Raw genomic sequence first — 27053 nt, 5'->3', positions numbered from 1 at the left:
AGGGAGGAGGAGGAGGAGGAGAGGGTAATCCCAGGCCACATGACCTGTAAAGAGTATTTTATACCTGTGACCCCTGGAGACAGACGCCCAGTTCAGAAACCTGCCTGCCAAAGCTCTCACAGGTTTAAGACACCTCACAAGGATTGTTGCTATCATCAGTTTGGTGATTAAGAATTTCAACTTGATCCTGTTAGTTACGGCCGCATGACAATGTTTGCGACAACAGACATGTTTTTTGTTATTTGTAAGGGCAGGACGGACTCACTTGGATCGGCACCACTGACGGAAACGTCTTCAAATGTGGAGCCTCGGTTGGTTATAGTTCCTGTACAGAAATTAAAAACATTATAATCATTATTCAATTCAGTTTCTCAATTGATTACTCATTTAGTCTATGTAACATCAAATGGTAGTAAAAATAAATAAATAAATAAAAACACCCATCCTAGTTTCCCAGAATCCAAAGGGAATGTGTTAAAATGTCTAAACCAAAATATATGTCATTTACTAGAAGATATGACAAAGAAATCCTCACATTTGAGGAGACGGAACCAGTACATTTGGGCATTATTGCTTGTAAAATAAATTAAAAGATTAATGGATTGTCAGAATATTTCTGTGAACTAACTGATTAATCAATTAATCAAAAACACGCAGACAACTACAATTTCTTATATCAATTTAATTTCTAAATTCAGCATCAAAAAGGCTGTGAAAACTGTCAAAATATGGACCTTTTTTAATATCTTTATATAATATAGACTATCCCAGGCAAAGTTTTTATTATTTTTATTACTTCTTATATATTTGTATACTGTTCTGTTTTATACTTCTTTAAGTCCCATGTACACTTTATTCATCTTTTTGCAATAAAGATTTAAGTAAACAAAAACAAGAAAAACAAATTCCAATTATTCCGACACCACATGAATGCACCATCGGTCACTGCTCCCCCCTCCCTGCCTTTTATATTACCTTTAAACTGAATAAGATATATAAGGCTTCAGATAGACAAACAATAATTATTAGTAGATCAGTTCATCAGATTTGGCTCATCGCATGGGATTTGAAAGAAAGAAAAAATCACCAGCCTCTGGTAATTTTGATATGTACTTTTTCATCAACAAATTACCAAAAAGCTTCTCTGTCACACATCTGGTGTGCTTCTTTTATCATTGCAAATAAAGCAGAGCTACAACATTTACAGTAAGTATGAAGCAGAGTTAAAACACTAAGTATTTTTGAGTAGACACATCACCACTGTTGTTGCTCCCTGGACTTCCAGTGAACTCTTCTATCCCTCCACCGATGTAAAGGCTGTTCTCTCCTGCTTGCCTAAAGGCTGTTCGCCTAAAATAAAAAGATAAATAAAAAGCATTTACCTCTCGCTGTCTTCAAGCTAACGTTCTTTACAAATTTTTGTTCCTTGTGGTAGGTAGGGTTTAACCTTCCAGTGGCCTCGTGATAGGCGAGCTCCAGGAGCTCAGCAGAGGTGTGGGCAGGATCCCTCTGCTGGCTGCCCTGCAGTTCAGCCATGTTCTGTCTGGTCTGGTGATGGATCTGGATTGCCTCTCCAGAAGGACCTGAAGAACAACAACGGTACACACAGTGTGACATGTGGATCCTCGAACTTAGTTTTGATTAAAAACTCTGTGTCCCCTCACCGACAGGGAAGGTGTGCATCCAACGCCGCCGGTTTGAGGTGAGCTTCATGGGCATCCTGGATGGGGTGAAGGGGTTTATGAGTGCTCTCTGAGGGGTGTAACCTCCAGGACGGATGTGCAGGGTGGACTCAGCACTTCCCACTGTGAACCTGCCCGGTGCACTGGAGTCCCGCTGAGAGTCCATCATCTTCTCCAACAACTCTGAACAGCAGAAAAACAAAACAAGACACCGATAATGGGGAGGAGAGAGGAAAGAGGTGAAGCACATTTTATCACATGCCTTGTAGACATTGTCCCTTAAGCTCTGGAGGAGTTACCTCTGGTGCTGGTGTAACCCAGGGAGCTGCTGACTTCATACTGGACAAGAGGCATGCGGGGTATAAGCAGCATGTTGGACACGGGGCCCAGACTATCATCAGAGGCCAGGCTACGCTGTTCCTCAGGACCTCCAGAGCGAGGGGGAGGAGACGTGCCTATGCCTGTGCTGACATCCACAGAGCCCCAGCTCTTCCTCCCGCTCGTCTCTTTGTCTCGACCCATCCTGAGAGACGCACAATCATTACTGGTATTACCGGCACATTCGGTGTCAATGAACATTAACACACGTGAAAATCAACACACAAAGCTAAAATTAATTATTTTTGTGCATGAAGTCACCCGTCTGTCACGGTACGGTCTAGACCGGCTCTTTTATGAGCGCTATGAGATAACTGTTGTTGTTAATTTGCGCTATATAAATAAACCTTTATTGAATTTATTTTTCCCATAGTGGCTGCCTGTAGCTAAACTTTCCCTGTCTTTGCGACTGTAACTTCCACTAACCACAAAAAAACAAAAAAGGGGAGTTATTTATTTGCTATAACAACGCTGTTGACACAATGTACAGATAACTGCAACCCCTTCTGAAGCAAGAGAACTACACAACGATCAGTATTTATTGATTAATTAGGCTATAATCAAAACCCATGTTTGTGAGTCTAATTTTCGGGACAAACCGGACAGGAGTCGGGACAACTGATCGTAATTCGGGACTGTCTCGAATTTTTCGGGACGTCTGGTCACCCTATTCACCGGCTAATGCTGCATACAGAGTGACTGCTGGGTCTGCACCATCTACCTAAACTCCATAATACAAACTTACGTTCCTTCTCCACCACTACGCTCCTCCAACGAACGCCGCCTGGCTCTGCCGTCCCTTCACACAAAGCAATCCCAGTCCCGGCTATTCTCATCTGTGACACCACGATGGTGGAACGAGCTACCACACGCCATCAGAGCAGGGGCGTCCCTCTCTAACTTCAAGAAGCTCCTGAAAACTCTTCCTCTTACATGCACTTCCTGTGCTGTTCTTCTTCTTCTATCCCCTTACAAGTCTCTTGCATTGACTGCACTGTTTTGTTAACTCTTACTTATTTCCCTAGGTATTTACACCATTGGTGCAATACGTGCTATTAGATCTTACTAGTAACTATTGTCACATGTAGATCTCGTGCTGTATTGATTGTTTTTTGATGCTTGTATGTTGTTACTCAAATGTAAGTCGCTTTGGATTAAAGCGTCTGCCAAATGAGTAAATGTAGGCTAAATGTAATAAAACAAAAAGATGAAACAGGAGGGTACAAGTTAAAGTGCAGGATAAGGTATTAGTCAAAACCCTCGCATTTGATTTAATTAAAGCCAGTAGCAAAAAGAAAAGTCTTCAGTCTTGATTTAAAAGAACTGTCAGCAGACCTGCAGTTTTCTGGGAGTTTGTTCCAGATATGTGGAGCATAAAAACTGAACTTCTCCTTCTTTAGTTTTGACTCTGGTGACAGAAAGCAGACCTGATCCCAGACGACCTGAGAGGTCTGGATGGTTCATAACGAAGCAGAAGATCTCAATTCTCAGACAGACAGGAAGCCAGTATAAAGACCTCAGAACTGGAGTGATGTGATCCACTTTTTTGGTCTTAGTGCAGCTGCGTTCTAAATCAGCTGCAGCTGTCTGATATTTTAGGGAGACCGATAAAGACACCGTTAAGGTAGTCGAATCGAGTTTTTCCAGATCCTGCTGAGACAAAAGTCCTTTAACAACTACAACACCGGTCTCCCCTCGCATTTCCACCTGCAACCACAGCGCTGTACTTTATTTCCCTAGAAGAAGCTTAATTTCCATAGGACATCTTGCAATGGAGGGAGTACTTAAAAAAAATGGCAACTCCACCTCCTTTCATATAGACAGTTGGGAGGGGTAGACGCAATAAGAACAGCTGCGCTGTTATCTAAGCAGTCTGATACCTGAAGTTGCTGCTCCTCTGAATTCGTGAAGGACCAGGTAGTCTGAAGACCTGAGCATCGTAGGCGTCGTAGTCCACCTGTATAGGCAGGCTGTTTTCAGAGTCCTTTGGAGCACAGAGAGCTGAACAAGGTCATGAAGTGGAGGGTTGGAGAATGAGAAAAATGAATGATGTGCTTCACGCTTTGCTAAATTAACAAGACTAAGTCTGCAGCCCAGCGAGCAGCTGCGTGAGGCTGAAGAGTGACGCTTTTGAGCTAAGTTCAGCATGCTAACCACATCCTCGATGCTAACATGATGCCAATGATAATGCTAACAGGCTGATGCTAAGCAGGTGTAATCTGTACCATGATCACTATCTTAGTACAGCGTCTTAGCATGCTAACATTTGGCAATTAGCATATAGAGGCTGATGTGAATATCTTTAGTCTTCAGGTATTTGGTCATAAACCAAACAAAGTATTGGGCAAATTAAAATCTTGTGCGCTGGATGTGAAGTTAAAGTTAGTATAATTCATCTGGAAGGAGATATGCACGGCAATCCATCCAGCAGTGGCTGAAACATTTCACTAAAAACCTCAAATGTCAACCTTATGGACTTGATAGAGGGAAACTCATGAATGTGTACAAAGTATGTGCCAGTCCATCAAGTTGAGGAATTGGTAGTGAAAAATTTGACGTGCTTGTCATTAGGATTCAACCTCTGGGCAAATTGTACCATATTTCAATCCATGTGATAGTTGACATTTCATTATTGACTACTGGCTAGCATGCCTAAACATGAAGTCATTATCTAAATCATACTTCAAGAAATTAAATGGAGCGCAGAGAGATAAAGGGTCACAACTTACTTTGGTCCTTGCTGCTCTTGAATTTCTCAGCATGAGGCTTTAAAAAAAAAAAAAAAAAGGTAATTTTAATGAAATGATAAAACATCAAATGATTTTTATTTAAGTGAAACAACAGCTCTGCAAATACGTGAATTTACCTTACGGCCAGCCAGCTTGATCCGAGGGGTGAAGGAGCTACATGAGTTCTGACTTTTGGAGGTGTAGAAGCTGCGGGTGTGGAAGAAAAAGATGCCATCAGTTTTACCTTTGCATAAAATTTGAATTCATCTTCTCATCAGTCAGTCAGTTTTCTTGCCTGTGGTTGATCCAGTGAGGAAGGTTATAGTCGTCTCCCACACGAGAGTCTCCAGGTGTAGTCCTGTTGTGCAGCTACAGAGAGAATAACCATCAGTAACCAACAGGTATCTCGCCTGACGCACCTACAAAGACTGACACTCTGAACGTGTTACCTTGAATAACGGTACTGCGTGCAGTGGCTGCTCCCCCATACACACCAAGTCTACCCCAATACCTGAAGAGGGAAAAGCGTGTGTCAGCAACATCTTTAAATTCACACAGCGATCCTTTAATTCTGTTTACAAGTAAGTTATGCTACGTGTTAGTTTTATCACACTCACCGTTGTCGATCATCCGCTGTTTGGTGAGAATCATAAGCAGACGGTCGACTTCAAACACCCCCACCCCCGGCGTGATGACCACCGACATCTGGCCAGTGCGGTCAAAGTTACGGTTGATGTAGTGCTTGTCAAACACTGTCGGAGACACAGTGATTGTCATATGTGACCACTGATATATTCAAATGTTTTTCTGCAAAAGCTCCTTTTTGTTATTATCCCCCACACAGAAATAAACAAACACTGTTCGGGGAACTTAAAAGAGGGCATTTTAGTTCTAAAAAGATCATAACATTGTCAAGTCAGGTTTATTTAAAGTGTAAAATCACATACATATGGATAAGTATGTGTATATTTATTAGTATAAATATGTATCAATAATTTCTTTTAATTTATATTTTATTTATATATTTATTTTTATTTTTTCTTCTTCTACCACCTTCATTTTAATGTAAGATTTGTCCTCACCAGCTGTGATGTCGACTACCCCCAATGTTGGTTGAAAAGTGTAAAAATTAAAATTAAATATATATAAGAATAAAATCACCACTGACATTGTCACTCAGTACACGTTACAAAATAAAATACAGAGACACATAAAAGTTATTAATAGCAACGTTAGATATTAAAAAAAAAAACACATTATAAGATACACAAAATAAAATAGTACAATAAAATACATAATGGTGAAAAAAATCAAGATAGTAAATAATTATAAAATTGCTAAGAAATCAAAAAAATACCATAGGCCTAACTATAAGCTGTGTTGAAAGGTGTTAAGCCTGCTCTTCCATATGGAGATGTGACTTCACATCCTTGATAGCTGAAGCCTCTGGCTCCCATTCTACTTCCAGAGACCCTAAGTACCACAAGTAACCCTGCATTTTGGGAGCTCCGTGGTGCAGGAGGGCTGTACGGTAGAATGAGCTCTCTAAGATACACACTTGATTTGTCTAAGTCAGATGGCTGAAGCCTCGTATTAACTTCAGTTAAACTGTGGAATACATCTTTGCACAGAAAAAGAACAAGGGGTTCTACACTGAAATCACTTTAGAAAGGGAACTTTTAATGGCCAGTCCGAACAGGAAGAATTGTAATTTTCCACATATGTTATCTGTGTATGCTTAGTATAGCTGCAAAATGTACACAACAAACCCTACAAGCAATAACTTTAATCTTGACTAATCTTTACCTGAATAAAGCTGCTTTTAAGAATTTATTTTATTTTCTGAGAGCTATTAGACTACTTACCATTAAAGGACAGGTTTATGGCCTCCAGGTAGTTTCCCTGAGCAGCAGTGGAGTTGTAACCAACAGGAAAACCATCTAGCATGAAAGTGAATAAACATTATTTTATTGACAACATTTTGGCACCTGATCCATTAATCAGCCAGATGCTCGACTCGTTCACTACCTGCTTCTTTCAGCCGCACCAGGACAGGATACTGAATGAAGAGCTTCTTGATAGTGACCAGTAATGACGTCCACTCGTCCCGTCTCTCGTTCTGAGCCACGACCCTGATCGACAAAAAGCCTCCGTCACCCGGTCTGCGTTCATTTATTAAACCTTTATTTAACCGGGCAGGACACTTAAAAACAACTTCTTATACACAAGAGCGGCCTGGCAATAGGGGGTTAGCCTCTGAAGGGGAGGGGGGAGTGGATAACAGACAAGGCAAGAGGTTAAAAAAGGAGTTACAGTAGGGGAATAAACAATGCAGTGTAGCAGACAGAATAAATAACTTTGAGTGAGTGCAACAGCTTAAAGCCACTCTGTATAGTGTATATATATGTCCTCATGCCATGAAGTGAGGACAACCAGTGGAAACTCAGACTGATAAATAACTGATTCTGTTTTTAAATTTCACATTAGATAATGATTGTTTTACTAGTTTGTTTTATTTTTTATGAATTCATTAATTGTTTTTCTATTAATGTACACACACACACGTTTACGGTTTTATCTATTTTATTAAAATGTTTAATATATTATTATAATAACACACACGCACATTTACGGTTTTATCTATCTATTTATTTTATTTAAATTTTTAATATATTATTATAATAACACACATGCACGTTTATGGTTTTATCTATTTATTTTATTTAAATTTTTAATATATTATTATAATAACACACACGCACGTTTATGGTTTTATCTATTTATTTTATTTAAATTTTAATATATTATTATAATAACACACACGCACGTTCACGGTTTTATTTATTTATTTAATTTTCAATATATTATTATAATAACACGCACATTTACGGTTTTATCTATCTATTTATTTTATTTACATTTTTAATATATTATTATAATAACACACACGCACGTTTATGGTTTTATCTATTTATTTTATTAAAATTTTTAATATATTATTATAATAACACACACGCACGTTCACGGTTTTATTTATTTATTTTATTTTAATTTTTTATATTATTATAATAACACACACGCACGTTTATGGTTTTATCTATTTATTTTTTAAATTTTTTATATATTATTATAATAACACACACGCACGTTCACGGTTTTATTTATTTATTTTATTTTAATTTTTAATATATTATTATAATAACACACACGCACGTTTATGGTTTTATCTATTTATTTTATTAAAATTTTTTAATATATTATTATAATAACACACACGCACGTTCACGGTTTTATTTATTTATTTTATTTTAATTTTTAATATATTATTATAATAACACACACGCACGTTCACGGTTTTATTTATTTATTTAATTTTTAATATATTATAATAACACACACGCACGTTTATGGTTTTATCTATTTATTTTATTTAAATTTTTAATATATTATTATAATAACACACACGCACGTTCACGGTTTTATTTATTTATTTTATTTTAATTTTTAATATATTATTATAATAACACACACGCACGTTCACGGTTTTATTTATTTATTTTATTTTAATTTTTTATATATTATTATAATAACACACACGCACATTTATGGTTTTATCTATTTATTTTATTTAAATTTTTTATATATTATTAATAACACACACGCACGTTCACGGTTTTATTTATTTATTTTATTTTAATTTTTAATATATTATTATAATAACACACACGCACGTTTATGGTTTTATCTATTTATTTTATTAAAATTTTTTAATATATTATTATAATAACACACACGCACGTTCACGGTTTTATTTATTTATTTTATTTTAATTTTTAATATATTATTATAATAACACACACGCACGTTCACGGTTTTATTTATTTATTTAATTTTTAATATATTATTATAATAACACACACGCACGTTTATGGTTTTATCTATTTATTTTATTTAAATTTTTAATATATTATTATAATAACACACACGCACGTTCACGGTTTTATTTATTTATTTTATTTTAATTTTTAATATATTATTATAATAACACACATGCACATTTATGGTTTTATCTATGTATTTTATTTTAATTTTTAACATATTCTTATATGTTATTATTTTAACACACACATGTTACTGTTTCATTTATCTAGTTTTTTATATTTTTTAACACACACACACACACACACACACACACACACACACTTAAATAGCCACTATAGTGTCTTAAGCTGATGATCTTATCATCAGCTTTAAAGGCTAAGGACAGTTTTCCACAAGCATAAAAACATTTCATGAATTATTATAGTTGCTTGTGGAGGACGCACTTGCACGTGTGTTTGGAAATGTCCACGATATCGTTCTTAAAAGCTGTTAATAGAAATAAAATGGTCAAGTTTTAGGGATTTTTGTGAGTCTTTCCAATCATTGGATGCGGAGAATCAGAAGGCCATGCGACCAAACAAAATATTTCCTTTTAGATCTTTTAGTTGTGTATGGTTAGACGACTGCATATTATACACAGAGGAGCAATTTTTCAGGTATGGTGGAGTAAAACCAAGGAGGGGTTTGGAAATGAAAGTGAGCCAATTAGGTTTTCCTCTAGCATGCAGGGGTGGTCAGCCTATGGAGGAGTATAGATTGCGGTGATGGGTTTTGTAAGGGGCATTGGTGGCAAACCCGATGGCAGAGTAGTACAGAATATCTAGCCGCTCAAGGGTATCTTTACAAGCAAGTCTGCACAGGACATCTCCGTAGTCCAGCATGGGAAGTATGGTTATCTTGAAAGGGGAAGTTTGGAAGATGGAGTGAATGATGTCCAGTTTCAATTCAGATGAGCTTATAGTAAGGAAAATAATAAAAGCTACATACAGTAACTATAGTTACCTGTAAAAGTCTTCATAAAAACGTCCCTCGTGATCCTGTCTGATGGACCCTCTCAGAATCTCAGGAAATTCATCTGATAAAAACGCAAACTGTATTAATGATAAATGTATTCACATGCATCATAAGTTAATCGCTGTGATAATGAAGACTCACCAATAGTTTTGGCGTTGTAGAAAGTACGTGAGAAAAGTACAACTGTCACCTCATGACTGCAGTTCTTCTCCTGTTTTTAAACATTAAATATTAAAACACTGTTTTAGTTTACAACCATAACAACAGAGGCAGACTAAAAGAAAAAACTGCTTACCTTCCACTTGGCAAAAAGGTCAGACAGGAAACCATTTACAGCCTTCTCAAAGTAGAGGTCACCTGAGAGCAAAAGACATTCCCCTCCAGAGGTCAAGATCAGAACTTTCATTGAAAAACAAATCTAAACTAACAAACTTATGAAGTTATGAAGTCCAACTAACCGTAGATGTCAAAGTCCCACATCTCACAACTCATCTGGATAAAGATGTAAACCATTGCAGATGTGGATCTGAACACCACCTGGGTCACAAGGTCACAAGACATGTAACAGAAATGAATGATGTTATGGCAGAAATGTATGTCCTCTTACATGTAATCTTTTCTGTATGTTCTTTAACTATTATTATTATTATTACTATTATTATTATGTCTTATAGATATATATGTATTGTGTTTTTATCTTCTATACTCCTTATGTTAGTCTGTCCACATTTACTAGAGTTTAGGTCAGAGCTGTCAGATTGTTTTGGTGTTCATTCAAGGCCGAGAGAGGATCTCTGTTCCCCAAAACATAGAAACCTAGACTGCGTAAATGATGATGCATCCCTTTGCTCGGGGCCAGACGCCCGAAGCTGCCCTAGGCGGCAGGTCTCTAGACCAGTATATGTGTTTTAGTACTTCTCTGTTAATAAATTCTTCAAAGACAACAGTTTGTTGTAACTCAATTATTTGCTTAATCCCTCACCAACATGATACAATTTCCACGACAAATGACTCTAGCATAAACAAACGCTATAGTGACTATTTACAGCAAGATTATAAAAGAAGCCAGGCGCACGTGTATCAGCTCACGTATGATCTTTTAATATCAGTATGCAATCAAAACGTTTTAAAAGTTTTAAGAAATGAGAAAACAAGCGTAGTTTAGACCAGGTCCTTTGTAAAATCTCGATTATAAGGTTCACTCAAACCTTTCCTTGACTCTTGTGTATTTTTAAGTACATTGGTTACTCGTGGATTAGGGATATGTGGACCCAAGTTAAGTGGCCATAAGTCAGGCTAAGATAGACTACTTGCAGATTAGTGGACTTTTACTGTCTATTTGGTCGTAGTAAAAAAGCCACGATAGATAGTGAATACTTGAGTTATATGGATTTGGTGTCTGTGTTGTCAGTGCATTTCAGCCTCTGCTTTTCAAACTGCTCTTACCCTTGTGTCTTCACTGATGTACCCGCATGTCACTTTCTCTCCCTTCACCCAGAGTTCACTGGCCTGGGCTCTGGAGAATGAAAAATGTGGTAAGCATGCATGTAGCGCAGGGCTGTCCCAGACTAAGGATCTACATAGTCGAATCAGAATTGTCACGTCTTGCCTATAGTGGAATGATGGTCGATTCATGTGCTGCGTTTGTGTGCGGCGATTGCAAGCGTAACTTACTCTGTACATTTCCAGCTACACTGAGTCTTATTGTTGACCCTTTTCTCTCTGCTCGCCTGCCATTCACCGGTCTTGTGCAGAGTTTTGCGTGCATGCTGTGCAGCCAACAACTTCACATTATTATTTGACTTACTATTTAAAAACGATGTAATATTCTTTGTGTGGTTCATCAACGGTGATTTATTTACAGCATTGTATGTTGAAATGTGTATTGTAATAGGCAGCATATTAACATATTGGGAGAAAACCGGTGGTTCTATGTAAAGTCAGACGTTGAGCACCCCCATATCAACAAAATGGCACAATCCTTGTTTCGCTTCGACTGTGAGATTGATAGTCGAATCAGGCTCCGCCCATCGAAGCATCGAACTTTGACTATTAGGGGTCAGACCTAATGTAGTGACAGAAAAATCCTACAGCCTGCAGTCATCAACACCACTGTGTACGTAAAGACAAGGCAAGCGACGGCTATGATAAATAAGGTTTAATTTTTGCCTCTCATCTTTGGATATATAAAGTTTCAGCCCCATAACTGTCCCCTTTACCTTTTTTCTCACTGTACTGTTTGTTGGCTGCTTTCAGTGCTGCTCAATCAGTGTACGTTTATTCCACATTTAAGTCACTTTAAATGCATTTACGTAAAGTGGGTGTGGAGAATGAAACGTATACTTTGTACCTGATTCCTGCAAACTCCACTTTCTGTGTCACATATGCACATGTGCTGACCTGGGAAAAATAGATTGCAACAATTAAATCCTCACGTAAATGTGTGTAAATAACATAACTATACACCGCACACCTTCACATGCCCTACCAAGCTCTTCTTTAGTCTCCACATGTCTCCTCTGCCGATGTACTGGTCCTTGAAAGTCAGCTCCACCAGGTCCAGTGTTACATCCTGCCAAGAGAGAAAAAAAACAACGATGATGCGAGATTCTGTTCGAATGACAAACGATGGAGACGCAGAGGAGGTCACGGTGAACATACCTTTGGGTTGACGATGTTTACAATGACATCCTGGTAGGCTCGTAGTTTGAAGGCTTGTGCTACAGTCTGGTCCACACTGATTGTCTCTGAACAAAAAGTCCATCACTTGTAGTTAACGGGCAAGGTAACTATCATAAACCGTTTCATTTTCTAGTATATATGGACTGAATATTACAATGTACTTGTCTGTGTGTTGTGTATATGAGGTGGACAAAATAACAGAAACACCCTATAATTTAATAAACACCACTATGTGCAGCCGTCAGTCATCCAGGCTTTTGTTTCATCTAGGCTGGATTATTGTAATTCAGAGTATTCAGGACGGAGACAAAAAACTACCCCACGACTTCAGCTAGTGCAAAACACAGCCGCTCGACATTTAACTAACACACGAAGACAAGATCGCATCAGTCCTGTTTTAGCCTCCCTTCACAGGCAACTTGTTTTAAAATTGATTTTAAGGTTTTATCGATCACTTTTAAAGCACTTCGTGGTTATGCTCCTAGCTGCATTGCTGAATTGATGCTCCTCTATGAGCCAGAGTGCAATCTCAGATCCACAGGCAGTCCCGGCCCGAGACTAAAGGTGACCGGGCTGTTTGCAGGCAGAGCCCCTCGGCTCTGGAACGCCCTTCCTGACAACCTGAAGCTTGCAGGATCTATGACATCTTTAAATCACTTCTAAAATCATACTTAACTTTAGTGCATCCTTCCATTTCTAGCTTGTCCTATTTGTCCATTTAACTGTATTGATTTAATCTCTCTTTAAAATATCTGCTTTGAAATGTTTTAATTTTTATTCAAGCATGTAAATCACTTTGTAACTGCAACAGATAGTAATTTTCATTATTACAGATTATTAATCCGCCAAATACTTTCTCAATTCATCAATTAATGTTTGGTCTATAAAATGACAATGAAAAGGACTATCACAGTTGGTGATGTCTTCTGATTGCTTGTCTTAACCAACCAACACGTCAGCACCCAAATATATTCAGGTTAGATAGATCACAACTGTTTATCAGGACATCAATATCAATATAGCATCATGCTGCTGCATACAGTGTCCTAACATATTTACCTTTCTGAAGGTCCTCTTTTAGGCTCTTCACCTGCAGCAGGAGAGGACTGGGGATTTCAAAAGAGACAATACCAGATTATAGGCTCAGTAATGAAACAATATGTAAAATACATCACCCATAATGCGAGCTGACCTGTATTCATCTGTCGGGTGTGCGATCTCGATTATATCCCTCAGACTGACTTGAGGGAAAACCTTTGGGTTGACAACCAACTCATCGTCTGCTGAAAAGAAAAGTTAATTTGATGACTTTCAAACGAGAAACATTTATTTAGGATACAAGAATTTTAAGTTCTTGCTTACCACTTCCACCAAAACCTTTCTTGTGCAGCACAAGCTTGTATGACTTATTGGTCTTCATAATGAACCAGCTGAGGAAACAAAACCTTTGGTTAATTTGAGACTTGCCAAAGTTGCACAGTGGTGGACAGTACATTTACTTTAATTTGAGGTATTTGAGTATTTTCATGCCACTTTCTACTTCTACTCCACCACATCTCAGAGGGAGATATTGTACTTTTACTTCACTACATTTATCTGACAGCTTTAGTTACTAGTTACTTTGCAAATTAAGATTTTTACACACAAAACATACTAAAAGACTAAAATATAGGATGTTTTGTTATAAATTATACTCGTCAACAGTTTATACAAGCACAGGTAAAACGATTAGTCTGTTGACATACGATTAATTGGCAACTATTTAAATCGTCATTTTTCACAAACATTTCATGTTTTCAGCTTCACATGTGAAGATTTGCTGCTTTTCCTTTTAATTATTTAATTTATTTAAATGTTTGTTAATGATGTTTAGGTTTGGACTGTTGGTTTTAACAAAACAAAGCATTATGAAGGCATCACTTTGGACTCCAGGTGAATTGTGAGGGCATTTCTCACTATTTTCAGATTTATTTTTTTATTTTTTTATTTTTTTTACAAACAATCGATAAATGGAAAAAATTATTAGATTAATTCATAATGAAAATAATTGGTTGCGCTCCGATACAAAATAGTTCATGAGCTCGAGCTCAACAACTTCAACAGTAAAGTTGTGCTTTTACATAAGAGGAATAATGATAATCTTGATATAATATATAGGCAACTGGTCTAACAGTCACAGGGAATATTTTTCTGCATTGAGTACTTTTACTTTTAATACTTAAAGTATATTTTCCACATTATACTTGCATACATTTACTTGCAACAGAGTATTTGAAAGCAAACTAATATATATGCCTTGGTATGTATTTGTTCTGTATTTTAAAGCTTAACAAAATTCCCATTATTGGCGTTTTCAATCCAATAACAACTGGCTTTCAGGCCAAATACTGCGATATACTTCATTCATTTAATATTATTTACTCTTTGTCTTCTACATGTTGATATGTGTAAAGTTACAAGTCTATGTAGAAAAGTGATGAGCTAAGAAAACTAATCTGAAAGTTGGCTTCTGAGTGAAATAAAAGTAGCTGAAACTGATTTACTGAAGTTTCCAGCCAGGCTTTTTTAAAGCAGTAACGTTACCTTCAGAAACACAGACACACAAAACATTCAGGCCTATATATTTATATACATTACGCATTATGGTATACATTATGGTATATAAATGTATATATATACCTCAGCAGTCTCTCCCCAACAGCTCAAACTGCCCTGGGATGTATGCTAACCTAGCATGTGGCTAATTCTAAACAATTGACAGCCAGTGAACTAACGTTAACTACTTATCATTCTTCTTTTAGTTTTATGGCGGCTTGCCAACAGTTAACTACCTGAAACGAAACCACATCCATAGAGTTGAAATAAGTTTTAAAACCACCGTTTTGAGGGTGGAAAAATAGAAAGCAAGTTTGCTAGCTAACTAGCTCGCTCACACTGGTCGTACTTCCTCCAAAACAATGAATGCTGTGATTTGATTGGTTCGCGGTTGTCCAGAGAGTGTATTACGGAAGCAAGAGGACTCACCCCTCTAACCCCCATCTTCGCTTCTTTTAGATAAAAAGACAAACGTGTTACACAAATTCTTTAAGGTACATATGTGTAGTGGGGGAGAATTATTCAAGTCCTTTACTTACGTAAAAGTAGTAATATTACACTGAGAAAATACTCCATTACAAGTAAAAGTCTGACTTTAGTATGGAAGTATGATCAAGGGAGATTGGAGAGAGCGTTCTTGCACAGCCATTTTTCACATTTTTGAAAATGAATAGGAAAGAAAAGTTCAGTAAACCACTTTATTAGAGTTTGACAAAAATACTGGTCCCATAAATATGCAGCGGCTAACATAAGCTGTTCATTCCATTGAATCAAAATGCTGTGGCCATTATATATGTTGAGTTTATAGTCAATTTACACTTTTATTACCTGAAAGTAAACATAAACATTTTGTTTCCTTTCTTAAATTAACTAAAAATGTATCTGTATACAACCCATAATAATGGCTGAGATATATTCCACAATGTTACTGTATGAAGAAACAAACTAAAAACAATCTAAAGCATCTATACAAGGCTTTTACCAGGAGGCAACAATTGCCTGTCCCAAATGAGTCTGGTCCAGGCACTACTGAAGATTTAGTATCAGCAATCCATTATTGGCAGATTTAATCTAATAACAACTGGTTTTCAGGCCAACTGTCAGAATACATGGCAGTTTTGATGAGCTAATGGAACATGTTCTAAGACAAATTTCAGTCCAGTGGAACATGGTCAGTCACTTTAAGCTCAGAATAGAGCCTCTGTTTGGTTACGCTTTCCTCTTTTCATCAGCAGCAGCTTCCCTTCGTGTCTCGGGGTGCACGCTCCTCCAGGTTGGCACCATCGGATTCTGTCAAGACAAACATTTATTTTATACTTGTTTACACGTTTCCAGTATCAACATCTTTGCTTGTTGGCGCATTAGGAGTTCGCTCATTACTTACTGATGCTATTTCCATGTCCGATGCTAACAGGCATCCCATTCTCCATGTCATTAAGAATGCACTTCTCAAAGGACAAAGCTGCCACCCTGAAGAAAAACCCCTGCACATTCTCCCCTGGAAATAGGAAAAAGTTTATTATTATTAAGTTTATTTTAATAATAACTTAATATTTCTATAGCGTATTTCAAGGGACCCAATGTCGCTTTACACATTACACATAAAAAAACACATGCACATACAAAATACAGGCCTCAGTAAACAGGTGCGGTTTAGCATGTTTTTTGTTTTTGTTTTTTTTTAAGACTCCAGAAAGGGAGCGTTGCAGATCTCTGAAGGGATGGAGTCTCAAAGGGTGGGGGCTACGACGCTGAAGGCTCTGTCCCCAAAGTCCACAGATTCTGGGATTAGGTGTAGGGATGGGAAAAGGTCCAGTAGGTACTGGGGGGCAATGGCATGGAGGAATTTATAGGTGAGGAGGAGGATTTTGCAGTTGATGCGTTGATGTTGACTTGAGTATGGGAGCCAGTGAAGGTGAGTAAGGATTGGGTTGATGTGGTGCCAGGGCCTGGTGTGAGCTTAACCCCCTCACACGAGTTCTGCACATATTGGAGTCTGTCCAGGACTTTGCTCGGTGCCCCGAACTGGACACCACTGCAGAAGGCCAAGCAGGATGTATGAAGTGACTCTGCCAGAGAGTTCGAGAGTGAAGGCCAGAGTCTGGAGATGTTCTTGAGGTGTTAGAAGGCAGATTTAGTGATGAGTTTGACTAAAATGAGACGGTGGAGTCCAAAATGACACCCAGGTTGTGAGAGATCTCCGACCCCCTTTTCTCCGCTGTTTTGACTGCTTAAATCTGGGATAACTGTGACGATTGCGAATAAGAGGGAATACATTTCGTACGATAAAGAAGATGGGGAATCAAAAATGCAAAACAATGGAAGGTGAAAAGCCTGATTACCTGTTTTTATTTTCCATTTAATTCTTTTATTAACATTTTACACTGTAACTTTCTCTGTTCTGCTTTTCAGGGTAAGATTTCTTGCTTTTTGAAACTTTTAAGTCGGTTCCTCCTCTCTCAGAAGTCTTAACAGGGCATCTCTAGTATAGTTCGCCGCTGTCTGGTGCGTCCTGGCAGGGCTGAGTAGAGCTGAAGGTTTTTTTCTCTGCTGTTTTGACTGCATTTAACGAGATTGTAGCGCAACCAATCTGGATTCACAGTGACAACTGTGAATAAGTAAGTAATATAATAAACATTGTACTAGGTTTGACTGGTGAGAGAGATGGGAACTAAAAAAAGCAAAACAATGGAAGGTGAAAAGCCTGATTATTCGTAACTCATTAGACTTGAGTTATGAATAATCAGTGACAAATAAAAATTAACCCTGTTTTTATTTTCTATTTGACTCTTTTTTTTAATTGTATATTGTTATTTTTATATTTCCCTATGTTGCTTTTAAGTTTTATGTAAAGCACTTTGAATTGCCTTGTTGCTTAAATGTGCTAAACAAATAAACTTGCCTTGCCTCTGGAGCAATTAGCACTAGCTCTGTTCTGCTGTTGACTTTGAGTAGATTATATTACAACCAGATTTTTATTTCATTCAGGCAGTTAACAAGAAGTGAAAGATACAGCTGTGAATCGTCATTATTGTATATATATGTTATCTTAACATACGATACAGCACGAGTGTGAGCTCTTGATTTTACCTGTTTTAGCCGAAACAGCCCAAAACTCTGCATGCATTTCTGTTGCTATCCTGATGGCATCTTTTTCTGTCCTCTGCCTTTCGTCTAAGGGCTTCAGAACAATACAGTTTAGTACTAGAAGAAAACTGTGTATATAAAAAAAAATATATACACACATATATTCTGTATATAATATAAAATACACTCACCAGCAGGTCACTCTTAGCGCCAACCAAGAAGATGGAACAGGAGTCAGGCTCATTTTCTCTCAAGGCCTCGTCCAACCACTGGCTATGAAAACAAAACAAAAAGGTTTTACATTGTGCACGGTGCAACACTTGCAGCTGATATTAGAATATTAGAATTTTACTGTACATATACAGTAAAATTTCCTTTGCCTTTTAAGCATAGTTGCTGATTCAAAAAGCTAAATTTTGCTGTTTCCGGAATGTGATTAAGACCAACAGTTGAAATATGTATAATAGTATATAATAATAATAATAATAATAATAATAATAATAATAATATAATAATAATAATAGTCTGGTTCCAGATCTCTGAATCAACACTGACATCTCCAGTTTGGTCAGCAAAGACAGTCTGATTATCAGGCTAAAGATCTCTGACTTATACATGACATTGTACCTAGAATTCATCACTCTAGTTCTGAGGTCTTCAGACTTGGTTGCTGTCTGTCGCCCCAGTCTTGAAGGGCTGCTAGTGTTGTAGTGCTCGAGACCGGTCTTAAGACCACTTTTTGATGGTCTTGGTCTCGTCTCGGGAATCGACTGCTTTGGACTCGGTCTCGGTCATTGAGGACTCAGAATTTTATTTCAAGACCATCACTTTGGGCATATCAGTAAATTGCTTTTGCGTTGTCTGAATTATTTGTTTGATTGGATGTAAAACGTATTGTTTCTAATGCAACCAATAAAGCTAATTAAAAATGTGTTGTTCCCGTTAACGACCGCCCTGTTCTTGGTCTTGACTCGGTCTCACCCTCCCTCGGTCTTGGTCTCGACTTGGTCTCAGCCCCTAAAAGTCTCGGTCTTGACTCGGTCTCGCCCTCCCTCGGTCTTGGTCTCGACTTGGTCTCAGCCCCTAAAAGTCTCGGTCTTGACTCGGTCTCGCCCTCCCTCGGTCTTGGTCTCGACTTGGTCTCAGCCCCTAAAAGTCTCGGTCTTGTCTCGGTCTCGCCCTCCCTCGGTCTTGGTCTCGACTTGGTCTCAGCCCCTAAAAGTCTCGGTCTTGTCTCGGTCTCGCCCTCCCTCGGTCTTGGTCTCGACTTGGTCTCAGCCCCTAAAAGTCTCGGTCTTGTCTCGGTCTCGCCCTCCCTCGGTCTTGGTCTCGACTTGGTCTCAGCCCCTAAAAGTCTCGGTCTTGACTCGGTCTCGCCCTCCCTCGGTCTTGGTCTCGACTTGGTCTCAGCCCCTAAAAGTCTCGGTCTTGACTCGGTCTCGCCCTCCCTCGGTCTTGGTCTCGACTTGGTCTCAGCCCCTAAAAGTCTCGGTCTTGACTCGGTCTCGCCCTCCCTCGGTCTTGGTCTCGACTTGGTCTCAGCCCCTAAAAGTCTCGGTCTTGTCTCGGTCTCGCCCTCCCTCGGTCTTGGTCTCGACTTGGTCTCAGCCCCTAAAAGTCTCGGTCTTGACTCGGTCTCGCCCTCCCTCGGTCTTGGTCTCGACTTGGTCTCAGCCCCTAAAAGTCTCGGTCTTGTCTCGGTCTCGCCCTCCCTCGGTCTTGGTCTCGACTTGGTCTCAGCCCCTAAAAGTCTCGGTCTTGACTCGGTCTCGCCCTCCCTCGGTCTTGGTCTCGACTTGGTCTCAGCCCCTAAAAGTCTCGGTCTTGACTCGGTCTCGCCCTCCCTCGGTCTTGGTCTCGACTTGGTCTCAGCCCCTAAAAGTCTCGGTCTTGTCTCGGTCTCGACTTGGTCTCAGCCCCTAAAAGTCTCGGTCTTGACTCGGTCTCGCCCTCCCTCGGTCTTGGTCTCGACTTGGTCTCAGCCCCTAAAAGTCTTGGTCTTGTCTCGGTCTCGACTTGGTCTCAGCCCCTAAAAGTCTCGGTCTTGACTCGGTCTCGCCCTCCCTCGGTCTTGGTCTCGACTTGGTCTCGACTTGGTCTCAGCCCCTAAAAGTCTCGGTCTTGACTCGGTCTCGCCCTCCCTCGGTCTTGGTCTCGACTTGGTCTCAGCCCCTAAAAGTCTCGGTCTTGTCTCGGTCTCGACTTGGTCTCAGCCCCTAAAAGTCTCGGTCTTGACTCGGTCTCGCCCTCCCTCGGTCTTGGTCTCGACTTGGTCTCAGCCCCTAAAAGTCTCGGTCTTGTCTCGGTCTCGCCCTCCCTCGGTCTTGGTCTCGACTTGGTCTCAGCCCCTAAAAGTCTCGGTCTTGACTCGGTCTCGCCCTCCCTCGGTCTTGGTCTCGACTTGGTCTCAGCCCCTAAAAGTCTCGGTCTTGTCTCGGTCTCGCCCTCCCTCGGTCTTGGTCTCGACTTGGTCTCAGCCCCTAAAAGTCTTGGTCTTGTCTCGGTCTCGATAAACTCTGGTCTTGGTCTTGACTTGGTCTCGGTTTGGTTGGTCTTGACTACAACACTAAAGGCTGCAATAGGTTTAACAAGCCACCAGATGTCACTGTGTTTGCTGAGTAAATGTTCTTCTTTTGGTATTGAAGATCACACTCAGTTGGCATTGTCTTGTGGCATGGATTCAGATCTAGCAGATTTGTCAACTAATCCAACCAGCATAGTTTAGTGAAAATAGCTTTCAAGATTAGCAATGCTGTTTACGCTAAATTCCCACCCAACCTATATTAAGTTACTTAAAAATAGTAACATTTCTTTGCCTCTTTTTAGGTGGCAAGAGTGAAAATTAGTCGTCCTCAAAGTCTGTTGTGTTGTATAACGAAGATATTTTATTTACTGACCAGGGACAACAGATGAAAATTAGCATGTTGAGCTAACTCTGGCTGGTTGATTAATGAGCACTGTCCCTTGTCAAATGCACAAATAAATAAAATAAATGAAATGAAGACAGTTAGAGAACCATTAAATACAAGTGCATGAATTTTAGACTTTCAACAACTGTAGAAGAAGCCCGCTGTAATGTAATAATCAGACCTACCGTGTATGATCTAGGGACTTAATGTCTGCCATGTCAAAGACGGTGATAATGACTGGAAAGGATGAACAAGAAGTTTCAGCATCATTCGTTTACATATAAAATGGTCTCACTTAGCATCAGACACACAACCATCTTTTAGTTATAACAACAACTTCTTACCCTGAGTGCCTCTGTAGTATGCAGAAGCGATGCACTTGAATTTTTCCTGCCCAGCAGTATCCCAGCTGTAAAATTTAAAAAAGTTAACATAAACGGCAAAAACACATAGAGTTACATGTATGCAGGATTTAAAATCAAACTACTCACATCTGAAGGAGAAAGGTATTCCAGATATCTCAAACCTCTCGATCTCAAAGTCCACACCTATGGTGGCCTTGTAGTCTCTTTCAAATACGTCTTTACAAAACCTGAAAACAACACAAACACAACAAGTTGGTTTAGTTTTTGTCCATGGTGCTGAAAACCCACCGCAACAGTCACAGATCTGTTTGATATTCAGTTTCCTTTTTTTCGTGGTGATGTAACTCAGCAAAAAAGAAAAGAAACGGCCCTTCTTCAGGACGCTGTATTTTAAAGATCCAAAACCCTTTACAGATCGTTATGGTATAGGTGGGTAAACAATGTTTTTAATGCTTATTCAATGAACCATAAACAATCAATGAACATGCACCTGTGGATCAGTCGTTAAGACACTAACAGCGTACAGACGGCAGCCAATTAAGGTCACACTTTGAACACTAAAGAGACTTCTCTGCTGACTCTGAAGACACCAAAAGAAAGATGCCCTCGGCCATCTGCGTGAGTGTGCATTTGGCATGCGGCATGAGGACTGCCGATGTTGCCAGGGCAATAAAATGCTGTACTGCCAAAGACAGTGCTACAGGGAGACAGGAAGGACAGCTGATCGTCCTCGCAGTGGCAGACCACAGGCAACGGGACCACAGGGCCACAGCAGAGACACATTTTTCCATTTCTGTTAATCCCAGGTCTTTTGTCTTAGTTGTTGATTCTTTTTATGTTCATACAAACATTAACACTTAACAATTTAGCTGAAAATAAAAGCAGCTGTAAGTGAGAGGAAGTTTATTTTGGGGTTGAGAGCCTCCAAAAAAGTCACACGATAAATCGGATTGTTTGTGAGATGATCAGCAAGATAGGAAACAATTCTGCTGCACAAATTAGTCCTGCACCTGTAAATAACTTTATAATATTTACAGCTTTAAGCCTCTAAAAAGTATTCTAATAATAACAATCTGAGAGGAAAACTTGATGGGGGTCATAAGCCAAAAAGGTTAGAAACCAATGACCTATAAGAACTTTTCTTCACTGTAAAATAGATCTGATTTTGATATTGTCATCAGTTATATAGATTATGTCTTAATTGGCTACTTTTGTTTTATTTATTTATTTATTTAAACAGATAAAACAGCCTAACTGCAGACAAAATGACATAAGCACAAATAAGAACATGAGCAATGACAGCATGTTGCCAAAGTACCTATTAATGAGGCAGGTCTTCCCCACATTAAGGTCTCCGACAACCACCACTTTTGACATTTTCTGTCGGTCCCACCTTTAAAGAAGACAGCAGATTTTTTTTTTGTTAGATACAAATGGTTTGAATGGGATGTAAAACTAAGAACGCTGAATGCACACAAAGCGGGAGACTCACGGCTGATGCCTTGCGGCTCTGTCTTTACAGGCTGCTTTGACCTGAATGTCCCAGTCTGTCTTCAGCTGCAGGGAGGTCTCAGGCATGTAGCACTAAAAAACAACAGGAACGTGTACAGTCAGCATTTATTCTGCACATCACATACCTGTTATAACCAAAATACAGTATATAAATCCACAGTCATGCTAGAGGATCTGTGAGGCGGTACTTGGAGCTAAACGTTAAGCATGCTAATGTGCTAACAAGCTGAGCAGGTGCTGTGTTCACCATGTTCACCGTCTAAGTTTAGTTGTTATATTGGTAACAAGTATTAATTTAAAATATACACAAAGTACAGCTGAAGCTAATGGGATATAATTAGCTCTGCAGGCATTTAGTCATAAACCAAACTAAATATTAAAGGAACTAAAAGGCTGACTTGGTGACGGCAATTCAAAAATTCAAAGTAAAGGGATCAATGAAGTTTCATGGCTGTCATCTATTTGTTATTGATAAAAGAAAGTTTAAGTCATACCCCAAAGTCAGAGGGATTGATCTTCTGGGGGATGGGAATGTATGTTCAGTAAATATACAATAATGTACAGGCAGTCAACAAGCACCTTGCTGGTTACTGTACTGTAGGCAAAAACAGGGCCAAACACTTCTCTGTCCTACTATCAGTACTACCTTGTTCTCGCAAGATTCAGCATCGTTGATTTAAGATTTCAAGACCATTTTAACGTTATCTTTACGAACAGAAAACTACCTCGCACATCTATAATGTGAGACAGGTGCGTCAGAGGGTGACGAGCAGGTCAAAAGTTGCAAAGAAATCTTTTTTTACATTACTATTTTATTATGTTATATATATTTTTGTGATTGCATTCATTATACAGAAATCTACATCCATCTATTATAGATCTCTCTGTTACGATATATTATTGCTACTATTAAATACTATTGTTGTATTTAAGCTTAATCTCGATCTACAGTACTGGACTTGACGCAGACAAACAAGTCTCCTCCTACAAAAGATGGCTTGTCCCTACGTTAACACCGTTTGCCTAATGAAGGTCAAGTACCGGATCATTGCCAGCTAATAAATTTATTTTTGTGCAGGAGTTTCTTTGTTTAAGTTCTTCATTACAAAATGAAAAAGAATCAATCCTGACCTATCAGAGCATGAGTAGATGACTAAAGAAGAACAGCAAAAACAAGAAGCTAAAACAGAAGTTATGATTGAACCATTTGAGACGTTGAATCTTAACACAATTAAAATATTTTAGGACTTCTATTAGCTCTTACTAGTATGTATTGTCAGTTGTAGATCTGTATTTGATGCTGTTGATGCTTGTATGTTGTTCCTCAAATGTAAGTCGCTTTGGATAAATGAGTAAATGTAAATGTAAATGAACAGCCCATCATTACCCTGCGCGCGGTGACCTGACACTGTTTACAGGGAAGGTTGGGTAGAAGTCACACTTTTCCAATAAAGATAACATCCTCTAGACCGGCGCTGCTACAATTTTAACCACAGTGATCCCACTGTAGAGAGTTTTTTTTTCCTTTTCCTGGACCTGTATAAAACTGGAGCAGACCGTTGTCACCACAATATATTGTCATAAAAACGGATGTACCTTTGGGAATTCCCAGATGACCCTGTCTCTGCAGATGGGTGGTGGGAACGGCATTCTCCCATTCCTGTTGTCCTGCATGGCAGCCTGCGAGAGAATGTGTAACATGAGTCAGCTTTATCTAATTCAGGCTAACACCATGTGTGTGTGTGTGTGTGTGTGTGTGTGTGTCATATGTTCTCTGATGCAAATACAGCATTTAGACTAGATCAGGTCCCAAATTCTGATTCTCATTCAGCATCATTATCTGCATACGGTCGCCTAATGAAAATGGTCAGTGTTCATTTCATCCACATAACCTTTCACTGTGTGAGTGAGTGTTGAAGACTGGACATTATAAATACTGCTATTCAGGCTATTATTTATTTAGAAGATGCTAGTACGGCTGCATCATTGTGAAGTTATCCAGTACAACACCGGAAGTGAGGTGACTTTGCCTTTAAAATAAAAGCAGACAGACAAAAGTCGAGCTAATATCTATGAAAGTATATTCTCAACCCTACATTTCTTTATTACCACATTATGTTGTGTTTTTGTAGCCTATTGATTTAGAATGAATTTGTTTATTTCGGGTTTACATTATATTGTACAAAGAATGACAATTATTGTTAATATGCAGTTTACAAAAATCTTATCCATGTTTACATCAATCCATTTCACACAATTAACAACTGAAAAAAGGAATAGGCTGAAGTGCAAGGCTTATTTTTGCCTATCCTACTAGAATGCAAAATAACAGCAACAGGAAAGAACAAAACTAAAGAAGAAACTAAAAAAAGAAAACAAAATGAAATAAGTGTAAATTGTAATACACCTAAATTTTAAGGCTTTTTTGAAACTCCATACTGTAACTCCCAAAGCTGAAACACGTCTGTATTTTACATTGGTCCTCAGTTTACGTGTTTCAAATATGAACAATCCTTTTAAATTATACTTTCCCTTTCTTAATTTAAAACGTTTTTTCAATACAAACTGGAAGGCTTCTATTTTTAACTCCATAAACTATTTTCAGTGTTTTTGAATCCACAATATCTAAAATCTTCCCTGTGCATGACCCTACAAGTTATTGGTTAGTAGATTCACATAAGCCCACTTTATTTATTATTCTAATAATTTTTTTCTGATGTTTAATTATAGGGTCAATATTTGTTTTATATGCATTTCCCCAAACCTCAACACAATATGATATATATGGAATTTTCTATATAATAAAAACTGCATTAGCTTAAATTCAAGGGCGTCACTTTCTGCTGAAAAGTGGTGGGGACATTTAAGGGCTCAGATTAGGAGTGCAGTGATACACTTGCTCCCCAAACGTAAACAAAACAATAAGATATTAGAACAAATATTCACTACTGTAATATATGATTTGGGAGGTGTTGGGGTCCTCCCCCAGAAGATTTTGAGCATTAAACACTTAATTTCCTGCATTTTGGAAACATTTTCCGGACCAATTCATGGTTGAAATGTCTTTTATATATATAAAGGGAAACACAAAATTCAGGTGTAAGGTGACAATACAAAATATAAAAATATAATGTAGTAATCAGCAACTTCTTTTACTTTCTTAGACAATTCACATTCATTTATTAGATATTTCCATTGCATTGCATGTTTCTTATTGTGCAAATAAACCTTTCTCAAAGCATTCTCATTTGTTAATTAACATTTCTTGCTGCGAGCAATTTATCAGAGCCATTTTAACAAATACTTTCAAAAAGTGATGGGGACAAAAACGTCCCCAGTGCAAATGACACCTAGGCTTACACCTGGATCGTTGCTACGCAAGCATAACAGTTTTAATTTGAAAGTCGTGAACGGAAGTCACATTTTGTTTGCAACGTTGCAGCGACAGACAGATCCCACAACCAACGCCACTTACTACCTGTTATTTCACAAGTGTTTCTTATTTTTATTTTCCAAATGGCACTCTGTCACACTGTGGTTCAACTCGCTATGACTGGCGCACGGCTTGTATACTCACCACAGATGTAACTACGTGAAATATCTCCTCTGTCGCTCTGCAGCTTTTAGTCGCACGCTGCTGTTTTGCGAGCCCGGACGCTGTTTGATGGGGGACTCGTTTCCATGACAACAACACCCTTGCCCATACAGTCCTTATCAAAGCAATAAATAGTTTAATTTATTATTGTAATATGCCAATACTGTACAGAAATAAGACTGCTGATACCATAACATCCAGATAAGAAAGAAAGAAGTAATTATTCCACTCCATTGTATTTTTTAGCTGGTGAATGAAGGAAATCTATCAGCCACTTGCATATTTCACCAGCATTTGGCCTGTTGCTAATTTTGTAACTGTCACCCTGCAAGACAAGACATTCAACTAACTTCACAAGTTTTATAAATGAAGTTGGTTTTTTTTTAAAGTGCGAAATCACCAAAAAGAGATGGTCCCATTACACCGAAATAAAATACAAAGGAGCATGGAAAAATACAGAAGACACATGAATTAAATCAACAACAACAAAAAAATATTTAATAACTAAAAGTTTGCTCAATCTTCCCCAAACTAAATGCCTTTTCTTAAAACAGAAAAGTGTAGCCTTAAAAGTGGTGAATTGGGACATAGAGGCGATTATATATTGTAACTTAATATCTATA

At 38.4% G+C, this 27053-nt stretch overlaps 2 protein-coding genes across 10 annotated transcripts in view; both read right to left on the bottom strand.

Moving 5' to 3' along the window:
- The window catches only part of depdc5 (DEP domain containing 5, GATOR1 subcomplex subunit), a 40624-nt gene extending 25308 nt beyond the window's left edge, over positions 1-15316 (bottom strand). For 5 of the 9 annotated variants that reach the window (XM_038718905.1, XM_038718912.1, XM_038718913.1 and 2 more), the window contains exons 1-25: positions 15047-15316; positions 13730-13797; positions 13560-13650; positions 13427-13473; positions 12347-12432; positions 12174-12257; positions 12036-12085; positions 11132-11201; positions 10144-10222; positions 9981-10042; positions 9827-9896; positions 9674-9746; positions 6818-6921; positions 6655-6729; positions 5407-5541; positions 5239-5300; positions 5085-5158; positions 4927-4996; positions 4790-4826; positions 3941-4061; positions 1982-2205; positions 1665-1865; positions 1448-1583; positions 1259-1350; positions 266-325 (exon numbers count right to left, since the gene is read on the bottom strand). In XM_038718905.1, coding sequence (XP_038574833.1) covers positions 266-325; positions 1259-1350; positions 1448-1583; positions 1665-1865; positions 1982-2205; positions 3941-4061; positions 4790-4826; positions 4927-4996; positions 5085-5158; positions 5239-5300; positions 5407-5541; positions 6655-6729; positions 6818-6921; positions 9674-9746; positions 9827-9896; positions 9981-10042; positions 10144-10222; positions 11132-11201; positions 12036-12085; positions 12174-12257; positions 12347-12432; positions 13427-13473; positions 13560-13650; positions 13730-13787 — 2161 coding nt within the window. In that variant the 5' untranslated portion in view covers positions 13788-13797; positions 15047-15316. Of the gene's footprint in view, positions 1-265; positions 326-1258; positions 1351-1382; positions 1584-1664; positions 1866-1981; positions 2206-3940; positions 4062-4789; positions 4827-4926; positions 4997-5084; positions 5159-5238; positions 5301-5406; positions 5542-6654; positions 6730-6817; positions 6922-9673; positions 9747-9826; positions 9897-9980; positions 10043-10143; positions 10223-11131; positions 11202-12035; positions 12086-12173; positions 12258-12346; positions 12433-13426; positions 13474-13559; positions 13651-13729; positions 13798-15046 lie in introns of all 9 variants that reach the window. The other 4 variants (XM_038718907.1, XM_038718908.1, XM_038718910.1 and 1 more) reach the window with 2 other exon arrangements.
- Positions 15317-15646: 330 nt separating this feature from the next.
- LOC119902601 (ras-related protein Rab-36-like) lies at positions 15647-26502 on the bottom strand. Its single transcript, XM_038718903.1, has 11 exons — positions 26413-26502; positions 24432-24515; positions 22816-22907; positions 22642-22716; positions 21443-21550; positions 21303-21367; positions 21144-21195; positions 18241-18322; positions 18053-18143; positions 16347-16460; positions 15647-16252 (listed from the first exon to the last, which is right to left on the bottom strand). The coding sequence occupies exons 2-11, from the start codon at positions 24507-24509 to the stop codon at positions 16191-16193; spliced, it is 819 nt and encodes a 272-aa protein (XP_038574831.1). The 5' UTR covers positions 24510-24515; positions 26413-26502; the 3' UTR covers positions 15647-16190.
- Between the last annotated feature and the right edge of the window lie 551 nt (positions 26503-27053).

Source organism: Micropterus salmoides, unplaced genomic scaffold (assembly GCF_014851395.1).
Source record: "Micropterus salmoides isolate LMB-PRFRI ecotype aquatic unplaced genomic scaffold, ASM1485139v1 Ms_hic_scaffold_14, whole genome shotgun sequence".
NCBI classification, from domain to species: domain Eukaryota; kingdom Metazoa; phylum Chordata; class Actinopteri; order Centrarchiformes; family Centrarchidae; genus Micropterus; species Micropterus salmoides.
Note: the sequence above shows the minus strand (reverse complement) of the source record. Positions and strands in the feature narration are given on the sequence as shown.